We start from the raw sequence: 13,174 nt of genomic DNA on the forward strand, positions 1-13,174 counted from the left end.
GAGTGTCATGAGACAGAGTCAATAACACCTGAGGAAAGAACCAAGGGGAGTGACAGATATAGGGGAGATAATCAAGGAGGTGATGGAGTCCAGGTGAGTGTCATGAGACAGAGTCAATAACACCTGAGGAAAGAACCAAGGGGAGTGACAGATATAGGGGAGATAATCAATGAGGTGATGGAGTCCAGGTGAGTGTCATGAGGCGCAGGTGTGCAAGACGATGGTGACAGGTGTGGAGGAAAATCAGCAGCCTGATGACCTAGAGGCCGGAGAGGGAGTATAAGTGACAGATATACCTACACGAACACAGTGTAATGATCTCTCGCCAGTTTATTTTTCATAGGACAGAACCAGTTAAAATAGGCAAGTTGGTACAGGCAGTTGTGTGAGCTGACTAAACAAATACAGCTAACAGTTGGAATAACAAAATGTTACAAATGCTGACAATGTTTTGCAGTTCATTAATAGGAATAAAGTGATGTACATTTTTGGAATAAATAAACGATCAGTGCATGTTGTTAGTCATGTTGATTGTGTTAGACATTGTGTCTATTTGCTAGAAATAAACTCTCCTCTCAGATTTACAAGAGCTGCACAGATGTTAAGTATGTTGTCAATATTAGGGATCAAACTAATAGGTACGGTTTAGGAGAGAATCTTGTACACCTTAAGATGCCTTATTACTCGTTCCACACGAATACAGACATTAGCAATGCGTCGTGTGCGAGTGACCTGCTCATTTGTCAACTGGCATTGCTTGCGTGTAAATGCTGGTAAGACCAAGCGTACATTCCCTTCCTCGAGCAAGTCCCTAATTGTGAAGCCATCACCTCATCTCCAGCACGCAAATGGTCGAGAAACCCTTAGTTCTGCGTTATGAACCCATCGCTACATTTCCCACCATAAGCCTCTGAAATGTACAGAACCATTCCCGATGGAGCAGTTGCAGCTAGATATTTCATATTTATTTACCTTTGGCATAGTAGCCTTTATCGTCTTACGAGGCAGCCGTGGAATGAGATCCTTGGTGTGCTCAGCAATGACATTTATCCAGAATTTCAATGTTTCACTGACCTGACCTGGTGACCTTTTGAAGTGTCTTGATAAATCACCTATAACAAAGTTCTGTATTCAGTTGTTTCAACAGAATTTGGTCTACAACCGGCGTTGTTGATGATGTGGGGGGCAACACCTTGTAAGCAAGACACAAGAGTCTGCATCATCTTTCAATGTAACATCTGCAACAGACAGTGACCTCAGGGGATGGTGCCAGTCGTCATGCCACGTGATGGGTCCTTTGGAGTAGGTGTGGTCCTCCATTGCCTGGTCTGACTACTGTGTTTGGGCATCATGGAAGGTCTTTGAAATAGGACCTGGCTCCTCAGAAACCTTCACCACACCAGGCTCATCTGCAGGTGATGATTAGCTGAATATGAATATAGATGTTGGGACTAGAAGCACAAGCATTTCGCTACACTCGCATTAACATCTGCTAACCATGTGTATGTGACAAATAAAATTTTATTTTATTTTTGATTTATGAGATTATTTGGTAAGGATCTGGAAAAGCTAATACACTAATTAGGGACACTTTTAAAAACATTTTAAACTCCCTGTGCCTTACTTATAGCGTTTATCAGACTATTCTCTACTGCAAATAAGCATTCTAAACCCAGTGGGACACATAGACTAGGTTTCATATTTTCTAAGTAAATATTCTGTACCTATTAGCTAGAACAGCGAAAGAAATTACACCTGCAAAACACAGGGTAAATGTTGGCTGTGGCAGGTAAACATTTCAGCTCACCTGCCACCATGGCAGATAATATTATTATAAATTAATAGAAGAAGAACCTAAGAATAATCATGGATTAAGGTTACACAATATGTACCATATTTCTAATGTCAGGTAGCCTACCACCGACTCAGTGTTTACAATTATAAAGTGTTTAACAGATTTCACAAGTGTCAGATTTAAAAAAAAAAAAAGTGGCTGGTAGATTAATTTCAGACCCTGACTAGAAGCTATCGTAGTCAGATTCTAGTCACAAAAACTGAAGACAAACACGCGATATCAATACTAGTTCACATGCCTGTTCTTGTGACATGTCTATCAACCCTCCCGCTGAGGTGGCGTCTCTTCTCTGGTGGCCTCTCATAACCCAGAAACAGCGTTGGCTACGGGTTATTCTGTGTTGGCGTCTTATCAACAAAGTGAAACAAGAAAACATACAACTTTTTGGTGGGCTTTTTTCAGTTTTTCTCTTGATCGTCATTTGGGAGGCGATGGAAACTGTACCAGTGAAGGGAAATCTTAATGCTTCAGCATACAATAACATTCTACACGATTATGTGCTACCAACTTTGTGACAACAGTTTGGGGAAGGACCTTTCCTGTTTCAGCATGACAATGCCCCCGTGCACAAAGCGAGGTCCATACAGAAATAGTTTGTCGAGATTGGTGTGGAAGAACTTGACTGTCCTGCCCAGAGCCCTGACCACAACCCCATTGAACACCTTTGGGATGAATTGGAACGCACACTGCGAGCCAGGCCTAATCGCCCAACATCAGTGCCCAACCTCACTAATGTTCTTGTGGCTGAATGGAAGGAAGTCCCCACAGCAATGTTTCAACATCTAGTGGAAAGCCTTCCCAGAAGAGTGGAGGCTGTTATAGCAGCAAAGGGGGGAGCAATTCCATATTAATGCCCATGATTTTGGAATGAGATGTTTGACAAGCAGTTGTCCATAGTTTTGGTCATAAAGTGTAGAAGGAATATTAGATAATGGGGAACGTGTGTAAGCTACTGATCTACAAATAGATTAGACAACTACGTCAAGTGGAGGAGAACATTGGCATAATGGTCATTTTGATATGAACGTTAAAGCATATTAATAGTAATTATATATGCCTGGAAAGAGCAGTATATATATGGTTTTGATGGGTTGGAGAGAGAGGGGACTGTTGTTGGAGACTGTACTTGACTTTATATGGGGACTTTATCCTCTCAGGGCCGGTTTTCCAGACACAGTTTAAACCTAGTTCTGGACTAAGCACTTTTTATGGAGAATCGTCATTGAACAAGCTTTTTAGTCCAGGACTAGGCTTCATACTGTATCTGTCTTTGAAACCGGCCCTCAACGAAAAGCATCCTACATTGTACACATCAGATATTGAAACCACCGTTATGCTTCAATCTTATTCACTCATGGAACCCCCTAGCTGGGTAGTTATATACCTGCCATTGACCTTCCATATAGCTAGCTACATAGATTAACCTACCAGCAACACAAACCCTGTAACAAAGCAGGAACTGGTAGCTAGCAGTCTGAATGTGTCACGACTTCCACCGAAGTCGGCTCCTCTCCTTGTTCGGGCGGCGTCCGGCGTTCGGCAGTCGACGTCACCGGCTTTCTAGCCAATGCTGCTCGATTTCTCATTATTCCATTTGTTTTGTCTTGTTTCATACACACCTGGTTAACATTCCATAATCAACTGCATGCATTTAGTCCTCTGTTCCCCTCCATGTCTTTGTGTGTAATTGTTTATTGTTGAGGGTGGCATGTGTTATGTATATTTTTCCAGGCGTTGCACTTTTGTTTTAGACCGTGTTTTGGCACTTGTTTAGTGTTATGTGCTGTATATTATTAACCGTTATTAAAGTGCGCCTGTTATATGTACTCCGCTCTCCTGCAGTTGACTTCGCCTCCATACACCTCCCCTAACAGAATGGAGTCTGGAGGAGAACCCTGACACTTCATTTCCATGGACTGACTGCTCCTAATAACGAGGTTAGTGTGTAACTAGACCAGAAAAAGATGGGCCCCTATGGGCCCTGGTCAAATGTAGTACACTACATAAGGGATAGGGTGCTATTTGGGACACACTCATTTACATTCAGCCCTGGTCATAAACAATGCATTATCGACTATCCCATCCCATCTGGTCTTCATTCACTAGAGCGCTCAGTTAGTGGTCTTCTTTCTAATCTAGTCATGTAGTTGCTCCTCATATTTAACAACCACTCTTTGCTAATCAGAACAAGAGAGATAGAGACAGTACACTGTATTGTATTCACATAAGTACTTTAATCAGGCACTTTGACAAGAAGAAAAAAACATCTGGCACATCAGGGAAGATATATGATATGCGTAGACATTCGGGGGAACATGTATACTATGGGCTACATTCGGTAAGAAAGAGGATGTAAAATTGTATAAATAACAAACTGTAGAAACTGGTGAATGGACAAAGTAAAAGCTCAAAACAACATGATATCCCAGCTTCTTAATTTCAGACATATATAGCCTTGTGTTTTAGGGGCAATTTAACATGGCTTAACAAACACTTTTAAAGGTTTCTAAGTTGGAGTGAGTGCGTCCCAAATGGCACCCGATTCTCTACATGGTGCACTACTTTTATAGCACACTATAGGGAATAAAGTGCTATTTGGAATATAGCGTCTGTGTCTCAAGGTATTACTGTAGTTTCTCAGAGCCAATAAAGGTAACGTTTCTTCAACTAACATGTTCACAATTCAAAATGGCATGAAGGCTCACAAACTGTCAGGCTAGAAGAAGCTCCAATGTGACAAATGAAGGAAAATGTCACACAGGTCTACATGGGTTGCGTCCTAAATGGCACCCTATTCCTTATTTAGTGAACTAATGTATAGGGAAGTGCACTCCTTTTGCGGAGAAAAAGACCCCCATAGGGCCCTGGTCAAAAGTAGTGCACTATATAGGGAAATTGGTGTTATGTTATGGTACCAAGAAATGGTGCATCGTCAGACACTAGTTATTAGCCAGTTACACCTAACTATTAGTGAAAACTAATAATACTGTAAATTAACAATACTGATAATTTAAAATACTGTAGCTCAGAGAAGGAACTAAGAGAAAACTAAAAAGCAACGCCAGCATTTTAGTTAGTGCTCTGGTCTCAGTCCTGCATGTGATTTGAAAAGCAGTATTTCAGAGATTAATCTGGCTATGTGCAACACAATGTCCCCTGCAAAGAAATTATGAAAATATCTGTTGCAACGAGCTCCTCCTGGTTCAGAATGCTGGAGAGAATCCCATCGATACTAAGATGAACTTAGTGAGCTACAGTCTGTCAGACGGACACACACAACCCCTACTCAAACCTCAAGAGGTACACAGACAACCCCTACTCAAACCTCAAGAGGTACACATACAACCCCTACTCAAACCTAAAGAGGTACACACACAACCCCTACTCAAACCTCAAGAGGTACACACACAACCCCTACTCAAACCTCAAGAGGTATACACACAACCCCTACTCAAACCTCAAGAGGTACACACACAACCCCTACTCAAACCTCAAGCGTTACACACACAACCCCTACTCAAACCTCAAGAGGTACACACAACCCCTACTCAAACCTCAAGAGGTACACACACAACCCCTACTCAAACCTCAAGAGGTACACACACAACCCCTACTCAAACCTCAAGCGTTACACACACAACCCCTACTCAAACCTCAAGAGGTACACACAACCCCTACTCAAACCTCAAGAGGTACACACACAACCCCTACTCAAACCTCAAGAGGTATACACACAACCCCTACTCAAACCTCAAGAGGTACACACACAACCCCTACTCAAACCTCAAGAGGTACACACACAACCCCTACTCAAACCTCAAGAGGTACACACACAACCCCTACTCAAACCTCAAGAGGTACACACACAACCCCTACTCAAACCTCATTAGGTACACACACAACCCCTACTCAAACCTCAAGAGGTATACACACAACCCCTACTCAAACCTCAAGAGGTACACACAACCCCTACTCAAACCTCAAGAGGTACACACACAACCCCTACTCAAACCTCAGGGTTGTCCACAAAGAATGTAAGCGGGGCGCTGCGCCACAATGTGTACTGGCTGTGTCACTATATATATATATATATATATATAAATAAAATAAATTGGTTTACCCCACCGTACTCAGCAGCACCACCTTGTTAAAAAAATCCTGGGGAGAATTCAAACCTCACAGGTCACACACAACCCCTACTCAAACCTCATGTCAGCTGTTTTGTCTTCTGTCTGTCTGGATGGTTCGACTACCACTACAATAACAACTAGACCTGTCTGTCTGGATGGTAAGACTGCCACTACAATAACAACTAGACCTGTCTGTCTGGATGGTAAGACTGCCACTACAATAACAACTAGACCTGTCTGTCTGGATGGTAAGACTGCCACTACAATAACAACTAGACCTGTCTGTCTGGATGGTAAGACTGCCACTACAATAACAACTAGACCTGTCTGTCTGGATGGTAAGACTGCCACTACAATAACAACTAGACCTGTCTGTCTGGATGGTAAGACTGCCACTACAATAACAACTAGACCTGTCTGTCTGGACGGTTCGACTGCCACGACAATAACAACTGGACCTGTCTGTCTGGACGGTTCGACTGCCACTACAATAACAACTAGACCTGTCTGTCTGGATGGTAAGACTGCCACTACAATAACAACTAGACCTGTCTGTCTGGACGGTTCGACTGCCACTACAATAACAACTAGACCTGTCTGTCTGGATGGTAAGACTGCCACTACAATAACAACTAGACCTGTCTGTCTGGATGGTAAGACTGCCACTACAATAACAACTAGACCTGTCTGTCTGGATGGTAAGACTGCCACTACAATAACAACTAGACCTGTCTGTCTGGATGGTAAGACTGCCACTACAATAACAACTAGACCTGTCTGTCTGGATGTAAGACTGGACCTGTCTGTCTGGATGTAAGACTGCCACTACAATAACAACTGGACCTGTCTGTCTGGATGTAAGACTGCCACTACAATAACAACTGGACCTGTCTGCTGACATACATGACATTTGTTTTATTTTCCTTTGTTCTACTGCTGGCAACGTTGTAGTTATATTGCAGCTGGTCTCTGTGATGTTTCTGACCTCCCCTGTCTGTGTCTGAGTGGTTCTGCCCTTGTCTGGGTCTACTATGCCACTAGAATACCAAGTAGACCTGTACGGCTCATCGTGATTAAAATCACAGCAAAGACAGCTGAAAAAAAGGACACGATCAATCTGTGTCAAGTTCACCTAAACTAGACTGGAGGAAGAAACAAAGGACAGGAGAACATGCATGACTGATCCTTTCAAACAAGACTCAAAAGACTGTGTTTACATCCCGAATGGAACCCTATTCCCTTTATAGTGCACTACTTTTGACCAGGTAATGCACTATATAGGCAATAGGTGCCATTTGGGAGACACACATATGGCACACTGAATTAGTATGAGAGGGATCCAACACTTCAGCAGATTATTTTTGAAAGCTTCTTGACCAAACACTGTATTGATACTGGTATCATGTTCTTCCAGCAACGCAAGCTCTTTTTTCGCTCCTCCGTAATAAATATTTACAAGAAATGACAGCATATCCCCCAATCAATCACACTAATAGAAATATAGAGCTTTTTTTCGTTCCAAGAACACAATGGTTAAGTACATAAAATAGAACCAACATGGAGTTCACACATACTGTTACATAGCTAGAAATATACACATATGGAAATATATTCTGAGGCTATAACAGCCTTCTGGCACAGAATTAGTGCCATTTCTAGTCAGAAACCAAAGTCAGTATAAAAATATCTTCTACAGAATATTGACATCATGGCTCCCCATTAGAATGTGCAAATCCTGGGTAGTTTTGTTCTCTTGACACTGATTGGATAGAGGGAAGAGGAAAAGGCAACATCCATTTTCACCTCAGTTTTGATTCTGGTTCAGTTTGAGAGTCCCGTTGGTTTATGATGCAGCTACCACCTTTGAGAGTCCATTTGAGAGTTACTTCATTATTTAACTACAGTACTTAACCACACTCTGTGTTCTGGCCAGAATGGAAGGTACACTGTACGATACAGTCTATTGACACCAGATACTGTGACCATTACACATTAGGAGGGGTACCACCCTGTAACCTAAATAGGGTGTCAATTGATACATCACCTCTGTCTTTTGAGGAACAATAACTCAGTATCAGTCTTCTAATCTCTAGTACCTCAGAGTCTACATCCTCATCTCAGTCTACAGTCTGTATCCTCATCTGTGAGTCGATAGTCTATATCCTCATCTGTTAGTCAATAGAGTCTATATCCTCATCTGTGAGTCAATAGAGTCTATATCCTCATCTGTGAGTCAATAGAATCTATATCCTCATCTGTTAGTCAATAGAGTCTATATCTTCATTTCCGTCTACAGAGTCTATTTCCTCCTCCGTCTACAGAGTCTATATTCTCATCTGTTAGTCAATAGAGTCTATATCCTCATCTGTGAGTCTATAGTCTATATCCTCATCTCAGCCTCTTCACTGTGCTCCATGCTGTGTTCAGTGGTGCTGATCATGGAGGCTGAGGGGCCCTGGGTGACGCCGAAAGGTGTGATGGCCGGGGAGCGGGCGGCCAGGGGGGACAGGGAGGGGGAGAAGCTGGGGGACATGGCTACTGAGGAGGGGGAGCCCTCGTGACTGATGGGGGACCTCCGTAGGGAGGCCAGATGGGGGAAGGAGGACCTCCCTACAGAGGGCTTAACAGGGGCAGGCTTGACCGGGACTGTCTTCGCCCCGGGGTGGGCTATGGAGGTGATTAGGGGCGGGGGATCAATGCGAGGGGGTTTGGGGTCCACCTTGGCTTTGTGCTGGAGCGGTCTGCGAGGGTTAGGAGGGGCCGTCTCATCCTTTAACCTCGCTATCTCCGTGAAGACGCTTGCTAATGGCTGGAACTGTGGGCACCAGTCCAGCAGGTAGTCCCAGTTATAACTACCCCTCAGCTCCTCGTCACTGGCCACTATGGCTGTGAGGGAGCCGTCCACAGCGGGTTTACCATCCACTGGGAAGGCATAGTCTTTAGGGTGGGAGATGTTCAGCCCCCTCCCTACCCCCAGATAACCTCCTACATCCTCCCTGTAGACAGGCACCTGGCCAGCCAGCAGAGTCCCACTGAGACTGGCCAGCTTCTTGGCCTTGAACCACTGGTTGGCGTCCATGTTGGGCTCACAGGAGACGTCAGACAGCTGGTCAGCGTCCTGCTGGATGCCAGAGTCTGGCCCGCGGGCTGAGATGTGTTCCTGCATGGACGAAGAGATGGAGGAGACACGGGGGTACTCGTTGATCATCCGGATTTCATCGTCTTCTGCCGCCTCTGCCGAGCCACGCCCGCTGGAGTGGGATGGGTCCAGGGAGCCCCCGCGGGGGTATGGCCCTACCACACCACTCCCAGTTTGGTCAGAAGTGTACCCTGGTAAGGCCTGGTGGTAGATGCGGTCGCTCCGGTCGGTGCTAGTGACTTTAGTCTCCTCTAGTTTGTGCAGCATCGTGCCGTGGCCGGGAGAGGCTGGAGGTCTGCAGCGACTCTGCTGCTCCTTCCTCTGACGTCTCAGTCTCACACAGAACAGAGCCATAGCGATGAAGATGAGGATGAGGATGGCTCCCAGGGACACAGCGATCACACTGACCAGCAGCAGGTTCATGTCCGATGCCACGCCAAAGGAGGTGTGTGTTACGTCAACGGTGAGGCGAGCGGTGGCCACACGGGATGTCTCCAGAGGGCTGTGGGCCTTCAGGTCAAGGTTCATCACACGGACCTCCCTCTTGGACCTGCTCAGATGATGGACGTGGCTGTCCATCTTCAGGAAAACCCCGCCCGTCGATGCATTGACCTGGAAGTAGGGCGAGGGGTCAGCTAGGGAGTACAGAACAATCCCGTCTACTCCCTCGTCCTCGTCTCTGGCTGTCACCTGACCAATGCTCTGGCCCTTCTTCGACCCCTCAGGAACTAAGAAGGAGAACTCTGGGTCGGAGAACACAGGGTCGTACTCATCCTCCCCTGTCACGTACACCTGGACGGTCACCGTGGCAGAGAAGTTCCCTGCGTCCATGGCCAGAGCTACAAAGTTGAACAAGTTGACTTTCTCAAAGTCGAAGGTGAAGCGAGTCCGGACCTCGCCTGACGTCTGGTTGACCAGGAAGGCGTCTTTCCCCTCTCCAGTCTTGTCCAACATGTAGTATCTCAGCTGTCCGAAGACTCCCGTGTCCTGGTCGATGGCGTGCAGCATGGTGACAAGGGTGTTGTGAGGCTGGTTCTCTCTGATGCTGGTGGTGAGGACAGGCAGGGGGAAGTAAGGTCTGTTGTCATTAATGTCCTTCACCTCCACAGTGACTGGAGCCAGCGCATAGTGACCCTGTCCATCTGACGCCTGCACAATGATCACATGGGATGCCTAGTAGGAGGAAGAGAGGGAGAAGGGGAGAGAGAGACAGCAGAGAGAGAGAGTGAGATGGAGAGATAAAGAGAGAGATTACTACTTTCTTAATCACTGAAGGGAAATGAATTGCCAGCAGCAGAATATACAAACAGGTGGATAACCAACGACTAATCCAATCTATTTCTATGTCAAACTATTTCCTATATAGTGCACTAGTTTTGACCTGGGCCCATAGGGCTCTTTAAAAAAGTAGTGCACTATATACGAAATAGGGTGCCATTTTGGGCACATCCCAAGCCAGAAGTTCCATGGTACCTGTCTCTCATTTTCCAGTGGTCTCTGCAGCCTCAAGGCTCCGGTCCAGCGGTCTACCTGGAACATACCCGTCTCATCCCCAGAGCTGATCAGGTACTGCACCTTCCCTACTGCCGAGGAGTCTGGGTCTGTTGCAGACAGGCTGAGGACTTCAGTCCCTGCGGCTGTTCCTTCACTCAGCACCACACTGCAGGGTTCAAGGGGATTTTATCAATCGCTTTTCCTTAAAACATGACATTTGGTCCCCAGTGCAAACACATGTAAAGAGGAATTAAGGACATCTAACAAACAACAAAGTACCGAATTACCTGAACTCTGCCCTGCTGAACGCCGGAGGGTTGTCGTTAGTATCCGTCACACTGATCAGCGCAGAGACAGCCGAGCTCCTCTGGGGCACGCCACGGTCCGACACGACCACGGTCAGGTTGTAACTGGACACCGCCTCAAAGTCCAGCCCCTCACCGGTCAATACCAGGCTGCCTACCGTCTGGAAGCCTCGTCCTTCCAGGAAGCGTACGCTGCTCTCGATCTGGAAGGCACTGCCTGCGTTTCCGCTGGCTATGGTGAAGTCGAAGCCGCAGTTGTCGCGTGATGCGTCGCCGTCGGTCGCCTCTAGGGTCAGGATGGTGGCGCCCGGAAGGCCGTCCTCCGACACCGTGGCTCTGTACTCTGATTGGTGGAAGACGGGCGCGTTGTCATTGACGTCAGTCACCTGGACCTGTACAGTAGCGATGGAGGAGAGGGCTGGTGTTCCCATGTCTCTGGACTCTATTACCACCAGGATAGAAGGGTTTTCAGAGTCAAACTCTGCCTGCTGGGTGATGAACAGGGTACCATTGCTGGGGTCGATGTAGAAGATGTCCCGGGTTGATGACATCACTCTGTAGGTGACGCGGCCGTTCTCCCCAGAGTCGCGGTCCGTGGCTGTCACAGTGACAACTGCACTGCCAGCTGGGGAGTGCTCTGCCAGAGTCATCTGGAAAACACAAACATGACCGGGTGTATTCAGGGGTGTACCCAGAATAATTGAGGCATGTTGGACAGGCAGGTTAATGGTTAATGGTATCAGGTATCTGTCTTAGTAAACTAAATGAGGAAGATCGATACATATACACACACATGGCATCATTATTGATCTGCATGTACATATAATAATTCAGCTAAATCTGATCAAATTCTCATTGTCTCTTATGGCATCATTACACAAATGCCTGCCAACACAAACTCAGATCTTCCAAAGGCTAGTGGAGGCCGGTTAGAGGATAGACTACCTGGTAAAGATCCTGTGTGAACGTAGGAGCGTTATCATTGACATCCTCCACCAGTATGGTGAGGTTAGCTTCAGTCTGGTGTTTGGAGTCAGTAGCCCTGACAGTCAGCGTGTACCAGGTCTTCTCCTCGTAGTCCAGAGGGGCGGTCAGAGACACCCCGCCCCCGTAGCGGTGGATCCCAAATACGCCCTGGGAAGACGGGTCCAGGTGGAGGGTGTAGGACAGGGCGGGGCCTGAGTCCACGTCATTTCCTGTCACCTGGGTTATTACCGAGCCAACCAGAGTGTCTGGAGGGAGAGGGGAAATTGGAGGGAGAGAGAATGAGGGAGATTGAAGGGAGGAGAGAGAGAGAGAGAGAGAATGAGGGAGATTGAAGGGAGGAGAGAGAGAGAGAGAGAGAATGAGGGAGATTGAAGGGAGAGAGAGAGAGAGAGAGAGAGAGGGAGATTGAAGGGAGGAGAGAGAGAGAGAGAACTTACGGAGAGAGAGATACATTTTTTTATTGTTTGTTTCACTTGTGCTTATTATCTATTTCACTTGCTTTGGCAATGTAAACATATGTTTCCCATGCCAATAAAGGACCTTGAATTTCTATTGAATTGAGAGAGAGAAAACAGGGCTTGTGAGATTGTTATATGGGAACAACATTATAGCCCTAGAACTAGCTCCTACCTCATAACATATCCTATTACATCACGTTGCTTAATAGGAATATATTGCAGACTTCTGATTTCTTTTCTTTCTGAATTGGATATTTTATGCAAGAAACTGTAGACTTCAGATGTACAGCAGGATATGAACAGAGGGGAACTTGGCTTCAGAACGACTCATAAAAAGGTCAGTTTTATCACTGAGAACTGCTGAGTGCTGCTAGAGAGAGAAGGAGTAAGGATCAGGGATAAGATCTCTGGACTAAAGGTTCACTGTTAAATTGACTGTGTCTCAAATGTCTGAGATTCTTGATATATACACCCCTTGGTCAAAAGTAGTGCCCTACATAGTGAATAGGGTGTCAGTTGGGTTCAAATACAGTATTTCAAATCATCTCAATACTTTGAGTGTTTGCTTTAGCCTGCCTGAAGTGTCTGATGGGGGGGGGGGTCTGCAGTTGAGACCCGTGGGTCATTGACTTACTCTCTGGTACTCTGATCTCACGCGGCAGAGGGATTGTAGGACTGTTGTCGTTGAGGTCCACGATGATCACAGTGAGGGTCGCCGACCCGGCCAATCGTGGTGTGCCCCGGTCCGTCGCCGTAACAACCAGCCTGATGCCATGGAGATTAAAAAAGAAACTGTCAGTTGGAGT

The 13,174-nt window shown here is 46.1% G+C and overlaps 1 protein-coding gene across 4 annotated transcripts in view; it reads right to left on the minus strand.

The window, feature by feature from the left end:
- Nucleotides 1–4,069: 4,069 nt before the first annotated feature.
- LOC112267417 (protocadherin-16-like) overlaps nucleotides 4,070–13,174 on the minus strand; it is a 210,692-nt gene continuing 201,587 nt past the window's right edge. Inside the window, exons 24-30 of one of the 4 annotated variants that reach the window (XM_042297353.1) lie at nucleotides 13,003–13,133; nucleotides 11,869–12,155; nucleotides 10,906–11,573; nucleotides 10,598–10,784; nucleotides 6,785–10,297; nucleotides 5,672–6,443; nucleotides 4,070–5,475 (exon numbers count right to left, since the gene is read on the minus strand). In XM_042297353.1, the coding sequence (XP_042153287.1) occupies nucleotides 8,366–10,297; nucleotides 10,598–10,784; nucleotides 10,906–11,573; nucleotides 11,869–12,155; nucleotides 13,003–13,133 (3,205 nt within the window). In that variant the 3' untranslated portion in view covers nucleotides 4,070–5,475; nucleotides 5,672–6,443; nucleotides 6,785–8,365. Of the gene's footprint in view, nucleotides 6,444–6,784; nucleotides 10,298–10,597; nucleotides 10,785–10,905; nucleotides 11,574–11,868; nucleotides 12,156–13,002; nucleotides 13,134–13,174 lie in introns of all 4 variants that reach the window. The other 3 variants (XM_042297355.1, XM_042297354.1, XM_042297352.1) reach the window with 3 other exon arrangements.

Source organism: Oncorhynchus tshawytscha, linkage group LG14 (genome assembly GCF_018296145.1).
Source record: "Oncorhynchus tshawytscha isolate Ot180627B linkage group LG14, Otsh_v2.0, whole genome shotgun sequence".
Taxonomy (NCBI): Eukaryota; Metazoa; Chordata; class Actinopteri; order Salmoniformes; family Salmonidae; genus Oncorhynchus; species Oncorhynchus tshawytscha.